The 18,597-nt window shown below is 42.2% G+C and overlaps 1 protein-coding gene across 3 annotated transcripts in view; it reads right to left on the reverse strand.

Annotated features, from left to right (window-relative positions):
* Positions 1 to 9,747: 9,747 nt before the first annotated feature.
* The window catches only part of LOC110504385 (glutamate receptor 1-like), a 180,806-nt gene continuing 171,956 nt past the window's right edge, over positions 9,748 to 18,597 (reverse strand). For 2 of the 3 annotated variants that reach the window (XM_090220233.1, XM_090220232.1), the window contains exon 16: positions 12,888 to 14,274. In XM_090220233.1, coding sequence (XP_090076359.1) covers positions 14,080 to 14,274 — 195 coding nt within the window. In that variant the 3' untranslated portion in view covers positions 12,888 to 14,079. Of the gene's footprint in view, positions 14,275 to 18,597 lie in introns of all 3 variants that reach the window. The other variant, XM_090220231.1, reaches the window with a different exon arrangement.

An 18,597-nucleotide genomic window follows, 5' to 3' on the forward strand; every position in this document is an offset into this window, starting at 1 on the left:
GGTGAGACAAAACTGCAACTCGTCAGTGAAGAGCACTTTTTGCCAGTCCTGTCTGGTCCAGCGACGGTGGGTTTGTGACCATAGGTGACGCTGTTGCCGGTGATGTCTAGTGAGGACCTGCCTCACAACAGGCCTACAAGCCCTCAGTCCAGCCTCTCTCAGACTATTGTGGACAGTCTGAGCACTGATGGAGGGATTGTGCGTTCCTGGTGTAACTCGGGCAGTTGCTGTTGCCATCCTGTACCTATCCCGCAGGTGTGATGTTCGGATGTCCCGATCCTGTGCAGGTGTTGTTACACGTGGTCTGTCACTGCGAGGATGATCAGCTGTCCGTCCTGTCTCACTGTAGCGCTGTCTTAGGCGTCTCACAGTACGGACATTGCAATTTATTGCCCTGGCCACATCTGCACTCCTCATGCCTCCTTGCAGCATGCCTAAGGCACGTTCATGCAGATGAGCAGGGACCCTGGGCATCTTTCTTTTGGTGTTTTTCAGAGACAGTAGAAAGGCCTGTGTAGTGTTCTAACTGTGACCTTAATTGCCTATCGTCTGTAAGCTGTTAATTGTCTTAACGACCGTTCCACAGGTGCACGTTCATTAATTGTTTATGGCTTATTGAACAAGAATGGGAAACGTGTTTAAACCCTTTACAATGAAGATCTGTGAAGTTATTTGGATTTTTATGAATTATCTTTGAAAGACAGGGTCCTTTCTTTTTTGCTGAGTTTATATATATATTTTAAATGTAACCTTTATTGATCTTGGCAAGTCAGTTAAGAAAAAATGTGTATTTACAATGACGGCCAAACCCGGCCATGTGATACAGCCTGGAATCGAACCAGGGTGTCTGTTTCAAAGCCTCTATGCCGTGGCTTAGACCGCTGCGCCACTCCAGAGCCCAGTGACAGAGAGGACATTTGACATTGAACAAAACACATAGCTTTACTTCAACTGAACCTAACTGAAATACTTTACCCTCAAACTAAACCAACATTCACAATCTACCAAAAACCATTCTGCTTTGGCCAAAAGACAATTAAAAGTGATGTTATGGACAATATAACCATGGCTTTGAACAGAGGTCATCAAACGGAAGGTTTTCTGGCTCCTTTGGATGAGATATTGCATGTAAATGGGAGCTATTTCCTGTTTCTTTGCACTGACCCCATCTGCTTCTGTGATTGGCTGGGGGTCGCCCGGGCCGTCCAATCAGCTGCCTGCAGTTTGATCGCCGCTCCAACTAGGCCTGCTCTGTAATTTCATCATCTGTCATCATGTCTGGAACAATGTAAACCACCATACATCTCTATTTCTATCCCTCTCTCTTTCCTCCCACTCTCTCCCTCGCTTTCTTGATCTCCCTTTCTCACCCTACTTCACTCTCCCCCTCTCGCTGTCTCTCCTTCGCTCTCTCGCTCACACTCTCCAGTACCCACTTACTTCCTCCATCCATCTTCTTCACCTGGCCCCCATCCACACATGGATGGACAGATGGAGGAATAGAGTGATGAAGGTTTCTGTACAGCCTCTCTTAGTCTCCTGGCTTTCTGTACAGCCTCTCTCAGTCTCCTGGCTTTCTGTACAGCCTCTCTCAGACTCCTGGCTTTCTGTACAACCTCTCTCAGTCTCCTGGCTTTCTGTACAGCCTCTCTCAGTCTCCTGGCTTTCTGTACAGCCTCTCTCAGTCTCCTGGCTGTTTCTACTCTCCAGGCAAGTCTAATTGGGATGGTTGGAACACCATCCTGTGACGCTTTGGATGTATGAACAAACGTATCATAATAGAATGACCTTTCCTCCAGTGAATAATGTAACAAATCAATGGGTAATGTATTAAGATGAGTATTAGAGGGAAGAAAGAGAGGAAAGAGGAAGTTGCTAGTCTGTTAGACAGAGATATGAGATACAGGTTCAGGCTTTACGTCTCTAAGATGTACAGGACCTGACATCTGTCTGGATTACTAAACTGCTGTGAAGCAAGCTCACCATCATGCTTCAGGCGTGTGCGTGTATGTCTGTGTGTGTACGGTGTGTGTGTGTGTGTGTGAATTTCCCCTGAATAAACCATTTAGACTGCCCTGAGAAAAAGACAGCTTTGGATAAAATATTTACCTTGCTATTTACTGCTGCGAAGCGAGCTCACCATCATTCAGGCGTGTGTGTGTGTGTGTCTGTGTGTGTGTGTGTGTGTGTTTGTGTGTGTGTGTGTTTGTCTGTTTGTGTTTGTCTGTGTGTGTGTTTGTGTGTGTCTGTGCGTGTGTATGCATGTGTCTGTCTATGCGCATGATAGTCACTGTACTCTAATCTGAAAATTCTATAAATCAATCAAGTTAAAACAACAATGCTTTCTTCATGACCACATTGTCTGAGTTTAACATGGCAACAGCGTCTTCACAGACATGAATTTCCTTTCCTCTCCCATTTGTAACAACACGGATTAAATCTGAGGAGTACTCACTCAAACATTACCTCTCTTCACAGACAGAATAATGAAAACATGAGGGAGAGAGCGAAATATTTGAGAAAACAGAAGAGAGAAAGAGAGGGAGAGACAGAAAGCGTATGGTAGTGATAAGATGTAGACAAACCAGAGTGCTTCCAGTGTAAGTCAATAGTTAAGTCCTTCATAGTGATTGTGTTATCTATCAGTACAGTAGTGAATAGTTAAGTCCTCCATAGTGATTGTGTTGTCTATCAGTACAGTAGTGACTAGTTAAGTCCATAGTGATTGTGTTGTCTATCTGTACAGTAGTGAATAGTTAAGTCCTCCATAGTGATTGTGTTATCTATCTGTACAGTAGTGAATAGTTAAGTCCTCCATAGTGATTGTGTTATCTATCTGTACAGTAGTGAATAGTTAAGTCCTCCATAGTGATTGTGTTATCTATCAGTACAGTAGTGAATAGTTAAGTCCTCCATAGTGATTGTGTTATCTATCAGTACAGTAATGAATAGTTAAGTCCATAGTGATTGTGTTGTCTATCTGTACAGTAGTGAATAGTTAAGTCCTCCATAGTGATTGTGTTATCTATCAGTACAGTAGTGAATAGTTAAGTCCTCCATAGTGATTGTGTTGTCTATCAGTACAGTAGTGAATAGTTAAGTCCATAGTGATTGTGTTATCTATCAGTACAGTAGTGAATAGTTAAGTCCTCCATAGTGATTGTGTTATCTATCTGTACAGTAGTGAATGGTTAAGTCCTCCATAGTGATTGTGTTGTCTATCAGTACAGTAGTGAATAGTTAAGTCCTCCATAGTGATTGTGTTATCTATCAGTACAGTAGTGAATAGTTAAGTCCATAGTGATTGTGTTATCTATCAGTACAGTAGTGAATAGTTAAGTCCTCCATAGTGATTGTGTTATCTATCTGTACAGTGTTGAATAGTTAAGTCCTCCATAGTGATTGTGTTATCTATCTGTACAGTAGTGAATAGTTAAGTCCTCCATAGTGATTGTGTTATCTATCAGTACAGTAGTGAACAGTTAAGTCCATAGTGATTGTGTTATCTATCAGTACAGTAGTGAATAGTTAAGTCCTCCATAGTGATTGTGTTGTCTATCTGTACAGTAGTGAACAGGTAAGTCCTCCATAGTGATTGTGTTATCTATCAGTACAGTAGTGAATAGTTAAGTCCTCCATAGTGATTGTGTTATCTATCTGTACAGTAGTGAATAGTTAAGTCCTCCATAGTGATTGTGTTGTCTATATGTACAGTAGTGAATAGTTAAGTCCTCCATAGTGATTGTGTTGTCTATATGTACAGTAGTGAATAGTTAAGTCCTCCATAGTGATTGTGTTGTCTATCAGTACAGTAGTGAATAGTTAAGTCCTCCATAGTGATTGTGTTATCTATCTGTACAGTAGTGAATAGTTAAGTCCTCCATAGTGATTGTGTTATCTATCAGTACAGTAGTGAATAGTTAAGTCATCCATAGAGATTGTGTTATCTATCAGTACAGTAGTGACTAGTTAAGTCCATAGTGATTGTGTTGTCTATCTGTACAGTAGTGAATAGTTAAGTCCTCCATAGTGATTGTGTTGTCTATCAGTACAGTAGTGAATAGTTAAGTCCTCCATAGTGATCGTGTTGTCTATCTGTACAGTAGTGAATAGTTAAGTCCTCCATAGTGATTGTGTTGTCTATCTGTACAGTAGTGCTCTGCCCTGAATACATATGACTAGAACTTACTGTACCAAACAGAAAAAACATCTTTCTGTTAGTGAGATTGACAGGATGAAGTCTGTGACTGCTACAGACAGCCTCATCTCCTGAAACATACATTTTGTCACTGTCACCCTGGATGAGAAGAGGAAGAAAAGGATAGGAAAAGAGGAAGGTGGTAGGATAAAAGAAAAGGAGGAGAATATGGGATGATTATAGTAGGAGGAAGACCAGGACGAGGAGGATGTGACAGCTGACAGGTCGATGAAGAGGGATGTCAGTTCTCCGCCATTAACTGTTCTCCTCGGGAGGAAAGATGTGTGTGTGTGCGCACTCTGGTCTAATGTGAGGATGAGTGTGTGTGTGATCTGCACCTGGACTCAATTAACCAACCCTCACTTCCAATCACGTTCCCGTCTATACTAAGATGGTCTCTCTCTCTCTCCCTGTTTTTTTTGCTCCATTTCCCAACTCTTTCTCACTTCCTACTTCCCTCCCTCCATCTCTCCCTCCCCCTCTCTCCCTCCCTCCATGTATCTCTATGTGGTTTCAGTCTCTTGAGAATGAGACGCAGCAGGAGTTTACTGTAATTCTCCCCTGGCTGCTTACTGAGATACAACAACACCTCACTGACCATTCACTGGCTACTTACTGAGATACAACAACACCTCACTGACCATTCACTGGCTACTTACTGAGATACAACAACACCTCACTGACCATTCACTGGCTGCTTACTGAGCTACAACAACACCTCACTGACCATTCACTGGCTGCTTACTGAGATACAACAACACCTCACTGACCATTCACTGGCTACTTACTGAGATACAACAACACCTGAATGACCATTCACTGGCTACTTACTGAGATACAACAACACCTCACTGACCATTCACTGGCTGCTTACTGAGATACAACAACACCTCACTGACCATTCACTGGCTACTTACTGAGATACAACAACACCTCACTGACCATTCACTGGCTACTTACTGAGATACAACAACACCTCACTGACCATTCACTGGCTACTTACTGAGATACAACAACACCTCACTGACCATTCACTGGCTACTTACTGAGATACAACAACAACTCAATGACCATTCACTGGCTACTTACTGAGATACAACAACACCTCACTGACCATTCACTGGCTGCTTACTGAGCTACAACAACACCTCACTGACCATTCACTGGCTGCTTACTGAGATACAACAACACCTCACTGACCATTCACTGGCTACTTACTGAGATACAACAACACCTCACTGACCATTCACTGGCTACTTACTGAGATACAACAACACCTCACTGACCATTCACTGGCTACTTACTGAGATACAACAACACCTCACTGACCATTCACTGGCTACTTACTGAGATACAACAACAACTCAATGACCATTCACTGGCTACTTACTGAGATACAACAACACCTCACTGACCATTCACTGGCTGCTTACTGAGATACAACAACACCTCACTGACCATTCACTGGCTACTTACTGAGATACAACAACACCTCACTGACCATTCACTGGCTGCTTACTGAGATACAACAACACCTCACTGACCATTCACTGGCTGCTTACTGAGATACAACAACACCTCACTGACCATTCACTGGCTACTTACTGAGATACAACAACACCTCAATGACCATTCACTGGCTGCTTACTGAGATACAACAACACCCCAATGACCATTCACTGGCTACTTACTGAGATACAACAACACCTCAATGACCATTCACTGGCTACTTACTGAGATACAACAACACCTCAATGACCATTCACTGGCTACTTACTGAGATACAACAACACCCCAATGACCATTCACTGGCTGCTTACTGAGATACAACAACACCTCACTGACCATTCACTGGCTACTTACTGAGATACAACAACACCTCAATGACCATTCACTGGCTGCTTACTGAGATACAACAACACCCCAATGACCATTCACTGGCTGCTTACTGAGATACAACAACACCTCAATGACCATTCACTGGCTACTTACTGAGATACAACAACACCCCAATGACCATTCACTGGCTACTTACTGAGATACAACAACACCTCACTGACCATTCACTGGCTGCTTACTGAGATACAACAACACCTCAATGACCATTCACTGGCTGCTTACTGAGATACAACAACACCCCAATGACCATTCACTGGCTGCTTACTGAGATACAACAACACCTCAATGACCATTCACTGGCTACTTACTGAGATACAACAACACCTCACTGATCATTCACTGGCTGCTTACTGAGATACAACAACACCCCAATGACCATTCACTGGCTGCTTACTGAGATACAACAACACCTCAATGACCATTCACTGGCTACTTACTGAGATACAACAACACCCCAATGACCATTCACTGGCTGCTTACTGAGATACAACAACACCCCAATGACCATTCACTGGCTGCTTACTGAGATACAACAACACCTCACTGACCATTCACTGGCTACTTACTGAGATACAACAACACCTCAATGACCATTCACTGGCTACTTACTGAGATACAACAACACCTCAATGACCATTCACTGGCTGCTTACTGAGATACGACAACACCTCAATGACCATTCACTGGCTACTTACTGAGATACAACAACACCCCAATGACCATTCACTGGCTACTTACTGAGATACAACAACACCCCAATGACCATTCACTGGCTACTTACTGAGATACAACAACACCCCAATGACCATTCACTGGCTACTTACTGAGATACAACAACACCCCAATGACCATTCACTGGCTACTTACTGAGATACAACAACACCTCAATGACCATTCACTGGCTACTTACTGAGATACAACAACACCTCACTGACAATTCACTGGCTACTTACTGAGATACAACAACACCTCAATGACCATTCACTGGCTACTTACTGAGATACGACAACACCTCAATGACCATTCACTGGCTACTTACTGAGATACAACAACACCTCAATGACCATTCACTGGCTACTTACTGAGATACAACAACACCCCAATGACCATTCACTGGCTACTTACTGAGATACAACAACACCCCAATGACCATTCACTGGCTACTTACTGAGATACAACAACACCCCAATGACCATTCACTGGCTACTTACTGAGATACAACAACACCCCAATGACCATTCACTGGCTACTTACTGAGATACAACAACACCCCAATGACCATTCACTGGCTACTTACTGAGATACAACAACACCCCAATGACCATTCACTGGCTGCTTACTGAGATACAACAACACCCCAATGACCATTCACTGGCTGCTTACTGAGATACAACAACACCCCAATGACCATTCACTGGCTACTTACTGAGATACAACAACACCTCACTGACCATTCACTGGCTACTTACTGAGATACAACAACACCCCAATGACCATTCACTGGCTACTTACTGAGATACAACAACACCCCAATGACCATTCACTGGCTACTTACTGAGATACAACAACACCTCACTGACCATTCACTGGCTACTTACTGAGATACAACAACACCTCACTGACCATTCACTGGCTACTTACTGAGATACAACAACACCTCACTGACCATTCACTGGCTACTTACTGAGATACAACAACACCTCAATGACCATTCACTGGCTACTTACTGAGATACAACAACACCTCACTGACCAGTCACTGGCTACTTACTGAGATACAACAACACCTCACTGACCATTCACTGGCTACTTACTGAGATACAACAACACCTCAATGACCATTCACTGGCTACTTACTGAGATACAACAACACCTCACTGACCATTCACTGGCTGCTTACTGAGATAAAACAACACCTCACTGACCATTCACTGGCTGCTTACTGAGATACAACAACACCTCACTGACCATTCACTGGCTACTTACTGAGATACAACAACACCTCACTGACCATTCACTGGCTACTTACTGAGATACAACAACACCTCAATGACCATTCACTGGCTACTTACTGAGATACAACAACACCTCAATGACCATTCAATGGCTACTTACTGAGATACAACAACACCTCAATGACCATTCAATGGCTACTATTTGTGTGCAGGAAGTGGTTCATAGTTATAGAGCCTCACCACAGACAGACAGACAGACAGACAGACAGACAGACAGACAGACAGACAGACAGACAGACAGACAGACAGACAGCAGGAGAGAGTTTACAGGGGATGATGGTACTATAATCACAGGGAGCAAAATAGAAACGGTGGTCACATGTTCACACATACAAACACCCACACAGCTACCGAACATCATTTCATCATCACAGTTCCCTTCCACATGTCAAAGAATTAAAGTGTTGGTGATGCGTTTAGGTTTGTACAGTACTGTAAGTTACAATAATGGTATACCTTGTATCTCTTCCCTAAAACAGCCCCACAGTATACAGAGAGATCTCAGTGTGACTCCCCTGGTTAGATAAAGGATATATGAATTAATTAAAAAGGTGAAAAAGGGGCCAGTTGTTTGTTGTCAAAGTTGTCATTTGAAATAGTCACAGTTGACATTTAGATGTATATCATGTTCTGAAAGCGAGTGCAGCAGGCCTCTTTTCTTCACATTGATGGGCTTCCATATGCAGTATTAATATATCTGTGATAATGACACACACACTGTGACACAGCGCCAAAGGGACTGAGCAGCTCTCTCCCCAGAAATGAGGTTAAAAGCACACGTATGTCAATTATTTAAAGAAATGAGCATCATGCTAGGAACAAGAGTTATAAACCATGAGGGTGTTTTTCCATATAAATGCCCTGAAGCAGGTTAGATACAGTAGAGGGAACATGAGGAAAATTATCCAGTCTGTGTATTTATAAGGTATTGCATGTAAGGAATCCTCAATTGTGAAAATATACCTATTCCTTTTTCCATTGTTATACTGTATATATAAAAGACTCTGGAGTGTACAAAACATTAGGAACACCATCCTTCCATTAGGAATACCTTCCTTCCATTAGGAACACCTTCCTTCCATTATAAACACATTCCTTCCATTAGAAACACCAACAACTCCTTCCCACAGGGATGCTGGCCCATGTTGACTCCAATGCTTCCCACAGTTGTGTCAAGTTGGCTGGATGTCCTTTGGGTGGTGGACCGTTCTTGATGCACACGGAAACTGTTGAGCATGAAAAACCAGCAGTGCTGCAGTTATTGACACGAACACCACACCCTGTTCAAAAGCACTTAAATATATTGTCTTGCCCATTCACCTTCTGAATGGCACACATACACAATCCATGTCTCAATTGTCTCAAGGCTTAAAAATCCTTCTTTAACCTGCCTCCTCCCCTTCAGCTACACTGATTGAAGTGGATTTAACAAGTGACATCGATAAGGGATCATAGTTTTAACCTGGATTCATCTGGTAACTCTGTTATCGAAAGAGCAGGTGTTCCTAATGTTTGTGCTCTCAGTGACCAGAACAGAATTGAGGCTGTTCTGAGGGTAAAGGGGGGTGCAACTCCATATTAGGAAGGTGTTCCTAACGTTTTGTACACCGAAAAAAACAAAACAAACATATTGACATAGTTTATTCCTTTATTCAGTTACAAAAAGCATGATGACTTTCTTCAGAGACACTTTGTTAAGAAAACTTTCATTTCTCAAAAGTTTGTCTTTTCTCTTATTCATGAATGATCTCCATGTATTTTATAAATGTTTTATTCTGCAACATCTTTCAGTAGTGATGTATAAAAAAAACGATACTGTGAGGTTTTCAGGTGAACAAACTAAATAATCACTTTATATCATAACCCTTCATATCATAACCCTTCATATCATAACGCTTAATATCCTAACCCTTCATATCATAACGCTTCATATCATAACCCTTCATATCATAACCCTTCATATCATAACGCTTCATATCATAACCCTTCATATCATAACGCTTCATATCATAACCCTTCATATCATAACCCTTCATATCATAACGCTTGATATCATAACCCTTCATATCATAACCCTTCATTTCATAACGCTTCATATCATAACCCTTCATATCATAACCCTTCATATCATAACGCGTCATATCATAACCCTTCATATCATAACCCTTCATATCATAACGCTTCATATCATAACCCTTCATATCATAACCCTTCATTTCATAACGCTTCATATCATAACCCTTCATATCATAACCCTTCATATCATAAAACTTCATATCATAACCCTTCATATCATAACGCTTCATATCCTAACCCTTCATATCATAACCCTTCATATCATAACCCTTCATATCCGTGTATTAAAACTTTTTGAAAAAAGAAAAGAAGAAAGAAGAAAAGTAAAATGTTGTTCAGTCATAAACACCAAACGAAACACCAACTGAACATCCCTTTTATTCAAATAACAGAATGATATTGGCTCAAGTTCCACTTTTAAGTGGTTCAAACATTGTCTACGCATTATTCAACATCTGCTTTTTCTACACTTTCTCAAAGTGTGAAACATCATTTTTTGCAGCTCTCAAACTCTCTATACGAAACAAAACATTGAATGTATTTTTCTAAATCTGTTAGGGCATATAAAACATCTCATTCTCTTGAGATGAAAACGTCTGCCAAGGACTCACTTTGTGCTGTGCCTTCATCAATACAACACTAAAGAACTCAAGGAGAAGAGAGAATTAACTAAAGGAGAAGAGGGGAAGAACTAAAGGAGAAGAGCGGAAGAACTAAAGGAGAAGAGGGGATGAGCTAAAGGAGAATAACTAAAGGAGAAGAGGGGAAGAACTAAAGGAGAAGAGGGGAAGAAATAAAGGAGCAGAGGGGAAGAACTAAAGCAGAAGAAGAATAACTAAAGGAGAAGAGAGGAAGAACAAAGGAGAAGAAGAATAACTAAAGGAGAAGAGAGGAAGAACTACATGAGAAGAATAACTAAAGCAGAAGAAGAAGAACTACAGGAGAAGAGAGAAAGAACTAAAGGAGAAGAAGAAGAACTAAAGGAGAAGAGAGGAAGAACTAAAGGAGAAGAGAGGAAGAACTAATGGAGAAGAAGAAGAACTAGAGAAGAGAGGAAGAACTAAAGGAGAAGAAGGACTAAAGGAGAAGAGAGGAAGAACTAAAGGAGAAGAAGAAGAACTAGAGAAGAGAGGAAGAACTAAAGGAGAAGAAGGACTAAAGGAGAAGAGAGGAAGAACTAAAGGAGGAGAGAGGAAGAACTGAAGGAGAAGAAGAAGAACTAGAGAATAGAGGAAGAACTAAAGGAGAAGAAGAAGAACTAGAGAAGAGAGGAAGAACTAAAGGAGAAGAGAGGATGAACTAAAGGAGAAGAAGAAGAACTAGAGAAGAGAGGAAGAACTAAAGGAGAAGAGAGGAAGAACTAAATGAGAAGAAGAAGAACTAGAGAAGAGAGGAAGAACTAAAGGAGAAGAAGAAGGACTAAAGGAGAAGAGAGGAAGAACTAAAGGAGGAGAGGAAGAACTCAAGGAGAAGAACTAAAGGAGAAAAAGAAGAACTAAAGGAGAAAAAGAAGAACTAAAGGAGAAGAAGAAAAACTAAAGGAGAAGAGGGGATGAACTAAAGGTGAAGAACTAAAGGAGAAGAGAGGAAGAACTAAAGGAGAAGAGAGGAAGAACTAAAGGAGAAGAGGGGAAGAACTAAAGGAGAAGAACTAAAGGAGAAGAGGGGAAGAACTAAAGGAGAAGAGAGGAAGAACTAAAGGAGAAGAGAGGAAGAACTAAAGGAGAAGAGGGGAAGAACTAAAGGAGAAGAGAGGAAGAACTAAAGGAGAAGAGAGGAAGAACTAAAGGAGAAGAGAGGAATAACTAAAGGAGAAGATAGGAATAACTAAAGGAGAAGAGGGGAAGAACTAAAGGAGAAGAGAGGAAGAACTAAAGGAGAAGAGAGGAAGAACTAAAGGAGAATAACTAAAGGAGAAGAAGAAGAACTAGAGAAGAGAGGAAGAACTAGAGAAGATGAAGAACAGAAGCATCACAGAGTCAGGCAGAGAGGCAGATTGGGTCAGAGTAGAATAACAAGTTTCACTGCAGTAGAGAAGAATCAACCCTTTTATATACATAGTGGATGGAGAGATGAGATATATTTGATGTAAGCAGTCTATCTCTGTCCAGTATCTGTCTTCACTGTCAAACATGTTCAAGAGTGAAAGGTTGTTCCATGTTTAGCACTATGGCAGAAACAGTCTGACAGCTGCGTCCGTGTTGAACGCTCTCTTTATGGCAGAGACCCACACAAACAGAGCCAGAGCAGAGCTGGAGAGTGTAGCTAGCAAATGTTCCTTTTGTAGCTGTAGGCAGGCTGTCTCTTATTCCGATTCCAGTTTCCTAACGAGGCGTCTCTCTGCTGCCAGCCCTATAGGCTACAGCAACACGTACAATGACCTAAACATCAAACAATACTGAATAACCTCTGTCATAAAATAACAAACTACTGAGAGAGAAACAAGATTGGTTGCCATGGTGGTAGCCACCGTTTCCATGGTTTCCATTAACGATCGCCAAAGGCTGATTGACTGTGAACGTGTAAATCAAGCAGGGGTTTCTGTGCGTAAGTCATGCCTCCTTCCTCTGTCAGTTAGGCTGTGTTCCAAAATGACTACTCTCTCTACAAAATAATACAGTGGAGCCACTGAGGAAATCAATGGTGTTAATCTGTGGTACTTTGTCAAGTTAAGTCAATACTTCCTCACTTCCAAATCTAGTCATACCAAGCATTCTAGGTAGTTTAATAACGTGACAGTGTGTGTGTCTGTCGACAACAGACACACAAGGCATGGTGTAGCAGTACAGCATGTATGTTGAGGAGAACACAACACAGCTGGTTAAGCATCAATTTAAACGTCTTTCACCTGTGAGATCAGGACAAATGAAATCCATACCTATACAGGGATCAGTCTCTGTGGGAAGGACTGTCAGCAGATGGTTCAGAGAGGCCAGGGATGACTGAGCTCTGTGCATGATTATTCATGTCTGTATTTTAAGATTGCATTGGTGCTTGATATGCTTGTGTTCCAGTTCATGATGCCTTTCCAATATAACGTGTGTAACTGTGTCCAAAACACACGAGAGAAACCATAGCCACAAATATAAAATGACCATAATAAACAATCAGCATTATTATCATTGTTGTCTTTTAGCTGTGCAAAGACACAAAGAAACACCCATTTTGTGATCCGTCATCACTAAGTAAATGGTCAGAGAGAGTAGGTAGTGAACTGAGATTTTACACAGACAGACAGACAGACAGACAGACAGACAGACAGACAGACAGACAGACAGACAAGAGAACGGCCACAGCTCAGGTCAGGGACTGAGAGGTCAGCGCAGGGCAGAAGAGGTCAGCGCAGGGTAGGAGAGGTCAGGGCAGGGCAGGGCAGAAGAGGTCAGGTCAGGGCAGAAGAGGTCAGGTCAGGGCAGAAGATGTCAGGGCAGGGCAGGAGAGGTCAGGGCAGGGCAGAAGAGGTCAGGTCAGGGCAGAAGAGGTCAGGGCAGGGCAGAAGAGGTCAGGGCAGGGCAGAAGAGGTCAGGGCAGGGCAGAAGAGGTCAGGGCAGGGCAGGCGGTATTTACGGGATTGTTCTCTTTTTAACACAGAAAGGAACACCTTTAAAAAAAAATCATGATAAAATAATCAAAAAACATCACATCCCTCCACATGGCTCCTTTTTCAAAACATTTTCCTTATCTTCTTTTCTGTTCATTTCTATACTCCATCTACATGTTTCCCCTGTTTGTAGTGAGTGATTTCAGAGCGCATCCGTCTCCGGCACACAGCACGCAGCCGCCACACAAACAAACGGGTCAGAAAGAGGGCCATGTTCATAAGGTCAATGTCACCATTAATGTGGCCATCTTTGTAAGTCTCCTGCTCAGCCCCTTATGCCAAGTCATGTGATCACAGGCCGGAGGCGCTGAGCCCCATGCTGGCGGTGTGGCTCATGCAGGAGAGAGTCTGGACTGTTTCAGGGAAGTCGTGAGTTAGGATGCGTCCGTTCTCTCCTCCACCTCCACCTTCACCTCCTCCTCCCCCGTTCCCGTTCCCACTCATTCTGGTCATTGAGGAGCAGTGCATGGCGTCGTTGACGTTCTGCTGCAGATAACAGAGAGAAAAGAGGGCAACAGAGTTGGACACCAAGACAAGAGTCACAGCCATGCATACATCTATGGGCTCTCAGTAATACTGGTCACCTAAACAGAGGTTAGTCCTACCAGGTAAATAGTGTCTATGGGCTCGCAGTAATACTGGTCACCTAAACAGAGGTTAGCCCTACCATGTAAATAGTGTCTATGGGCTCTCAGTAATACTGGTCATCTAAACAGAGGTTAGTCCTACCAGGTAAATAGTGTATATGGGCTCTCAGTAATACTGGTCACCTAAACAGAGGATAGCCCTACCAGGTAAATAGTGTCTATGGGCTCTCAGTAATACTGGTCACCTAAACAGAGGTTAGTCCTACCAGGTAAATAGTGTCTATGGGCTCTCAGTAATACTGGTCATCTAAACAGAGGATAGCCCTACCAGGTAAATAGTGTCTATGGGCTCTCAGTAATACTGGTCACCTAAACAGAGGTTAGTCCTACCATGTAAATAGTGTCTATGGGCTCTCAGTAATACTGGTCACCTAAACAGAGGATAGCCCTACCAGGTAAATAGTGTCTATGGGCTCTCAGTAATACTGGTCACCTAAACAGAGGTTAGTCCTACCAGGTAAATAGTGTCTATGGGCTCTCAGTAATACTGGTCACCTAAACAGAGGTTAGTCCTACCAGGTAAATAGTGTCTATGGGCTCTCAGTAATACTGGTCATCTAAACAGAGGATAGCCCTACCAGGTAAATAGTGTCTATGGGCTCTCAGTAATACTGGTCATCTAAACAGAGGTTAGTCCTACCAGATAAATAGTGTCTATGGGCTCTCAGTAATACTGCTCATCTAAACAGAGGTTAGTCCTACCAGGTAAATAGTGTCTATGGGCTCTCAGTAATACTGGTCACCTAAACAGAGGATAGCCCTACCAGGTAAATAGTGTCTATGGGCTCTCAGTAATACTGGTCACCTAAACAGAGGTTAGTCCTACCAGGTAAATAGTGTCTATGGGCTCTCAGTAACACTGGTCACCTAAACAGAGGTTAGCCCTACCAGGTAAATACTGTACGTATCTCCTGGGGATTTAGACTCTAACAAAGACAAGAGGAAAGGCTGGTGTAATATGATAAAATATAACTATCATAGTATTGTAATACAGTAGAATAATATTGTATTATATTATGTGTCTTATAATCGCTGACGTTTCAACCACAAGGTCTTTGTTGAATCAACAGCCCTCCATTTGATCACCTCCTATCTGATTTCTCTACAGGAATACTGGAATATATTAACAATAATAGTTGTGTGAATGAATGTGTAACTAACTACAGGCATCTATGAACAGGCTAGAAGAAACCAGCATGTCTCTATTATGATGGTAAGTGTTTGGCAGATAATGTCCCAAGTGGCACCCTATATAGTGCACACTATTCCCTATATAGTGCACCCTATTCCCTATATAGTGCACCCTATTCTCCATATAGTGCACCCTATTCTCCATAGAGTGCACACGATTCCCTATACAGTGCACCCTATTCCCTATATAGTGCACACTATTCTCTATAGAGTGCACCATATTATCCATATAGTGCACACTATTCCCTAGATAGTGCACCCTATTCTCCATATAGTGCACCCTATTCCCTATATAGTGCACCCTATTCCCTATATAGTGCACCCTATTCCCTATATAGTGCACCCTATTCCCTATATAGTGCACCGTATTCTCTATACAGTGCACCCTATTCCCTATATAGTGCACCCTATTCCCTATAAAGTACACTCTATTCCCTATATAGTGCACCCTATTCCCTATACAGTTCACCCTATTCCCTATATAGTGCACCCTATTCCCTATATTGTGCACCCTATTCCCTATATAGTACACCCTATTCCCTATATAGTACACCCTATTCCCTATTTGTACACCCTATTCCCTATATAATACACCCTATTCCCTATATAGTGCACCCTATTACCTATATAGTGCACCCTATTCCCTATATAGTGCACACTATTCCCTATATAGTGCACCCTATTCTCCATATAGTGCACACTATTCCCTATATAGTGCACCCTATCCTCCATATAGTGCACACGATTCCCTATATAGTGCACCCTATTCCCTATATAGTGCACCCTATTCTCTATACAATGCACCCTATTCTCCATTTAGTGCACACTATTCCCTAGATAGTGCACCCTATTCTCCATATAGTGCACACAATTCCCTATATAGTGCACCCTATTCCCTATATAGTGCACACTATTCTCTATACAGTGCACCCTATTCTCCATATAATGCACACTATTCCCTAGATAGTGCACCCTATTCTCCTTAGAATGCACACTATTCCCTATATAGTGCACCCTATTCTCCATATAGTGCACCCTATTCCCTATATAGTGCACACTATTCCCTATATAGTGCACCCTATTCCCTATATAGTGCACCCTATTCTCCTTATAATGCACAGTATTCCCTATATAGTGCACCCTATTCTCTATATAGTGCACACTATTCCCTATATAGTGCACACTATTCCCTATATAGTGCACCCTATTCCCTATATAGTGCACCCTATTCCCTATATAGTGCACCCTATTCCCTATATAGTACACTCTATTCCGTATATAGTGCACCCTATTCCCTATACAGTTCACCCTATTCCCTATATAGTGCACCCTATTCCCTATATTGTGCACCCTATTCCCTATATAGTACACCCTATTCCCTATATAGTACACACTATTCCCTATATAGTGCACCCTATTCCCTATTTAGTACACCCTATTCCCTATATACAACACCCTATTCCCTATATAATGCACCCTATTCCCTATATAGTGCACCCTATTCCCTATATAGTGCACCCTATTCCCTATATAGTGCACCCTATTCTCCATATAGTGCACACTATTCCCTATATAGTGCACCCTATTCTCTATATAGTGCACACGATTCCCTATATAGTGCACCCTATTCCCTATATAGTGCACATTATTCTCTATACAGTGCACCCTATTCTCCATATAGTGCACACTATTCCCTAGATAGTGCACCCTATTCTCCATATAGTGCACACTATTCCCTATATAGTGCACCCTATTCTCCATATAGTGCACAAAATTCCCTATATAGTGCACCCTATTCCCTATATAGTGCACACTATTCTCTATACAGTGCACCCTATTCTCCATATAGTGCACACTATTCCCTAGATAGTGCACCCTATTCTCCTTATAATGCACACTATTCCCTATATAGTGCACCCTATTCTCCATATAGTGCACCCTATTCCCTGTATAGTGCACCCTATTCCCTATATAGTGCACCCTATTCTCTATATAGTGCACACTATTCCCTATATAGTGCACCCTATTCCCTATATAGTGCACCCTATTCCCTATATAGTGCACCCTATTCCCTATATAGTACACCCTATTCCCTATATAGTGCACCCTATTCCCTATATAGTGCACCGCATTCTCTATACAGTGCACCCTATTCCCTATATAGTGCACCCTATTCCCTATATAGTACACTCCATTCCCTATATAGTGCACCCTATTCCCTATACAGTGCACCCTATTCCCTATATAGTGCACCCTATTCCCTATATTGTGCACCCTATTCCCTATATAGTACACCCTATTCCCTATATAGTACACCCTATTCCCTATATAGTACACCCTATTCCCTATATAGTACACCCTATTCCCTATATAATACACCCTATTCCCTATATAGTGCACCCTATTCCCTATATAGTGCACCCTATTCCCTATTTAGTACACCCTATTCCCCATATAGTGCACCCTATTCTCTATATAGTGCACCCTATTCCCTATATAGTGCACCCTATGGGATCCGGTCAAGAGTAGCACACTGTATAGGGTATAGAGTGCCATTTGGGACACAGACAATGAGCGGATAGCAGTCACAGTGTGCTATCCTTCATTGTCTTTATCTAGCTACTGACTGTTACTGGTGCGGAGCGGTAAACGCTTCTGATAGCCCACACACATCACACTCCCAATTTGCAGGCAGAGAGGAGAGGGCAGCGATGGTCTCTCTTTGGCCTTATTGCTCTGAGCTACAGCATAATGCAATAAAAGCCAGTGGGGCTGAAAGTGGAGCTAATGACGTGTGTGAGTGTGTGTGTGTGTGTGTGAGTGTGTGGTGTGTGTGTGTGGTGTGTGTGTGGTGTGTGCGTGGTGTGTGAGTGTGTGTGTGTCTGTGTGGTGTGAGTAGGTGTGTGTGTGTGTGAGTGTGTGTGTGGTGTGAGTGAGTGAGTGAGTGAGTGAGTGTGGTGTGTGTGTGTGT

Source organism: Oncorhynchus mykiss, chromosome 25 (genome assembly GCF_057628025.1).
Source record: "Oncorhynchus mykiss isolate SJ-2025 chromosome 25, ASM5762802v1, whole genome shotgun sequence".
Classification (NCBI taxonomy): domain Eukaryota; kingdom Metazoa; phylum Chordata; class Actinopteri; order Salmoniformes; family Salmonidae; genus Oncorhynchus; species Oncorhynchus mykiss.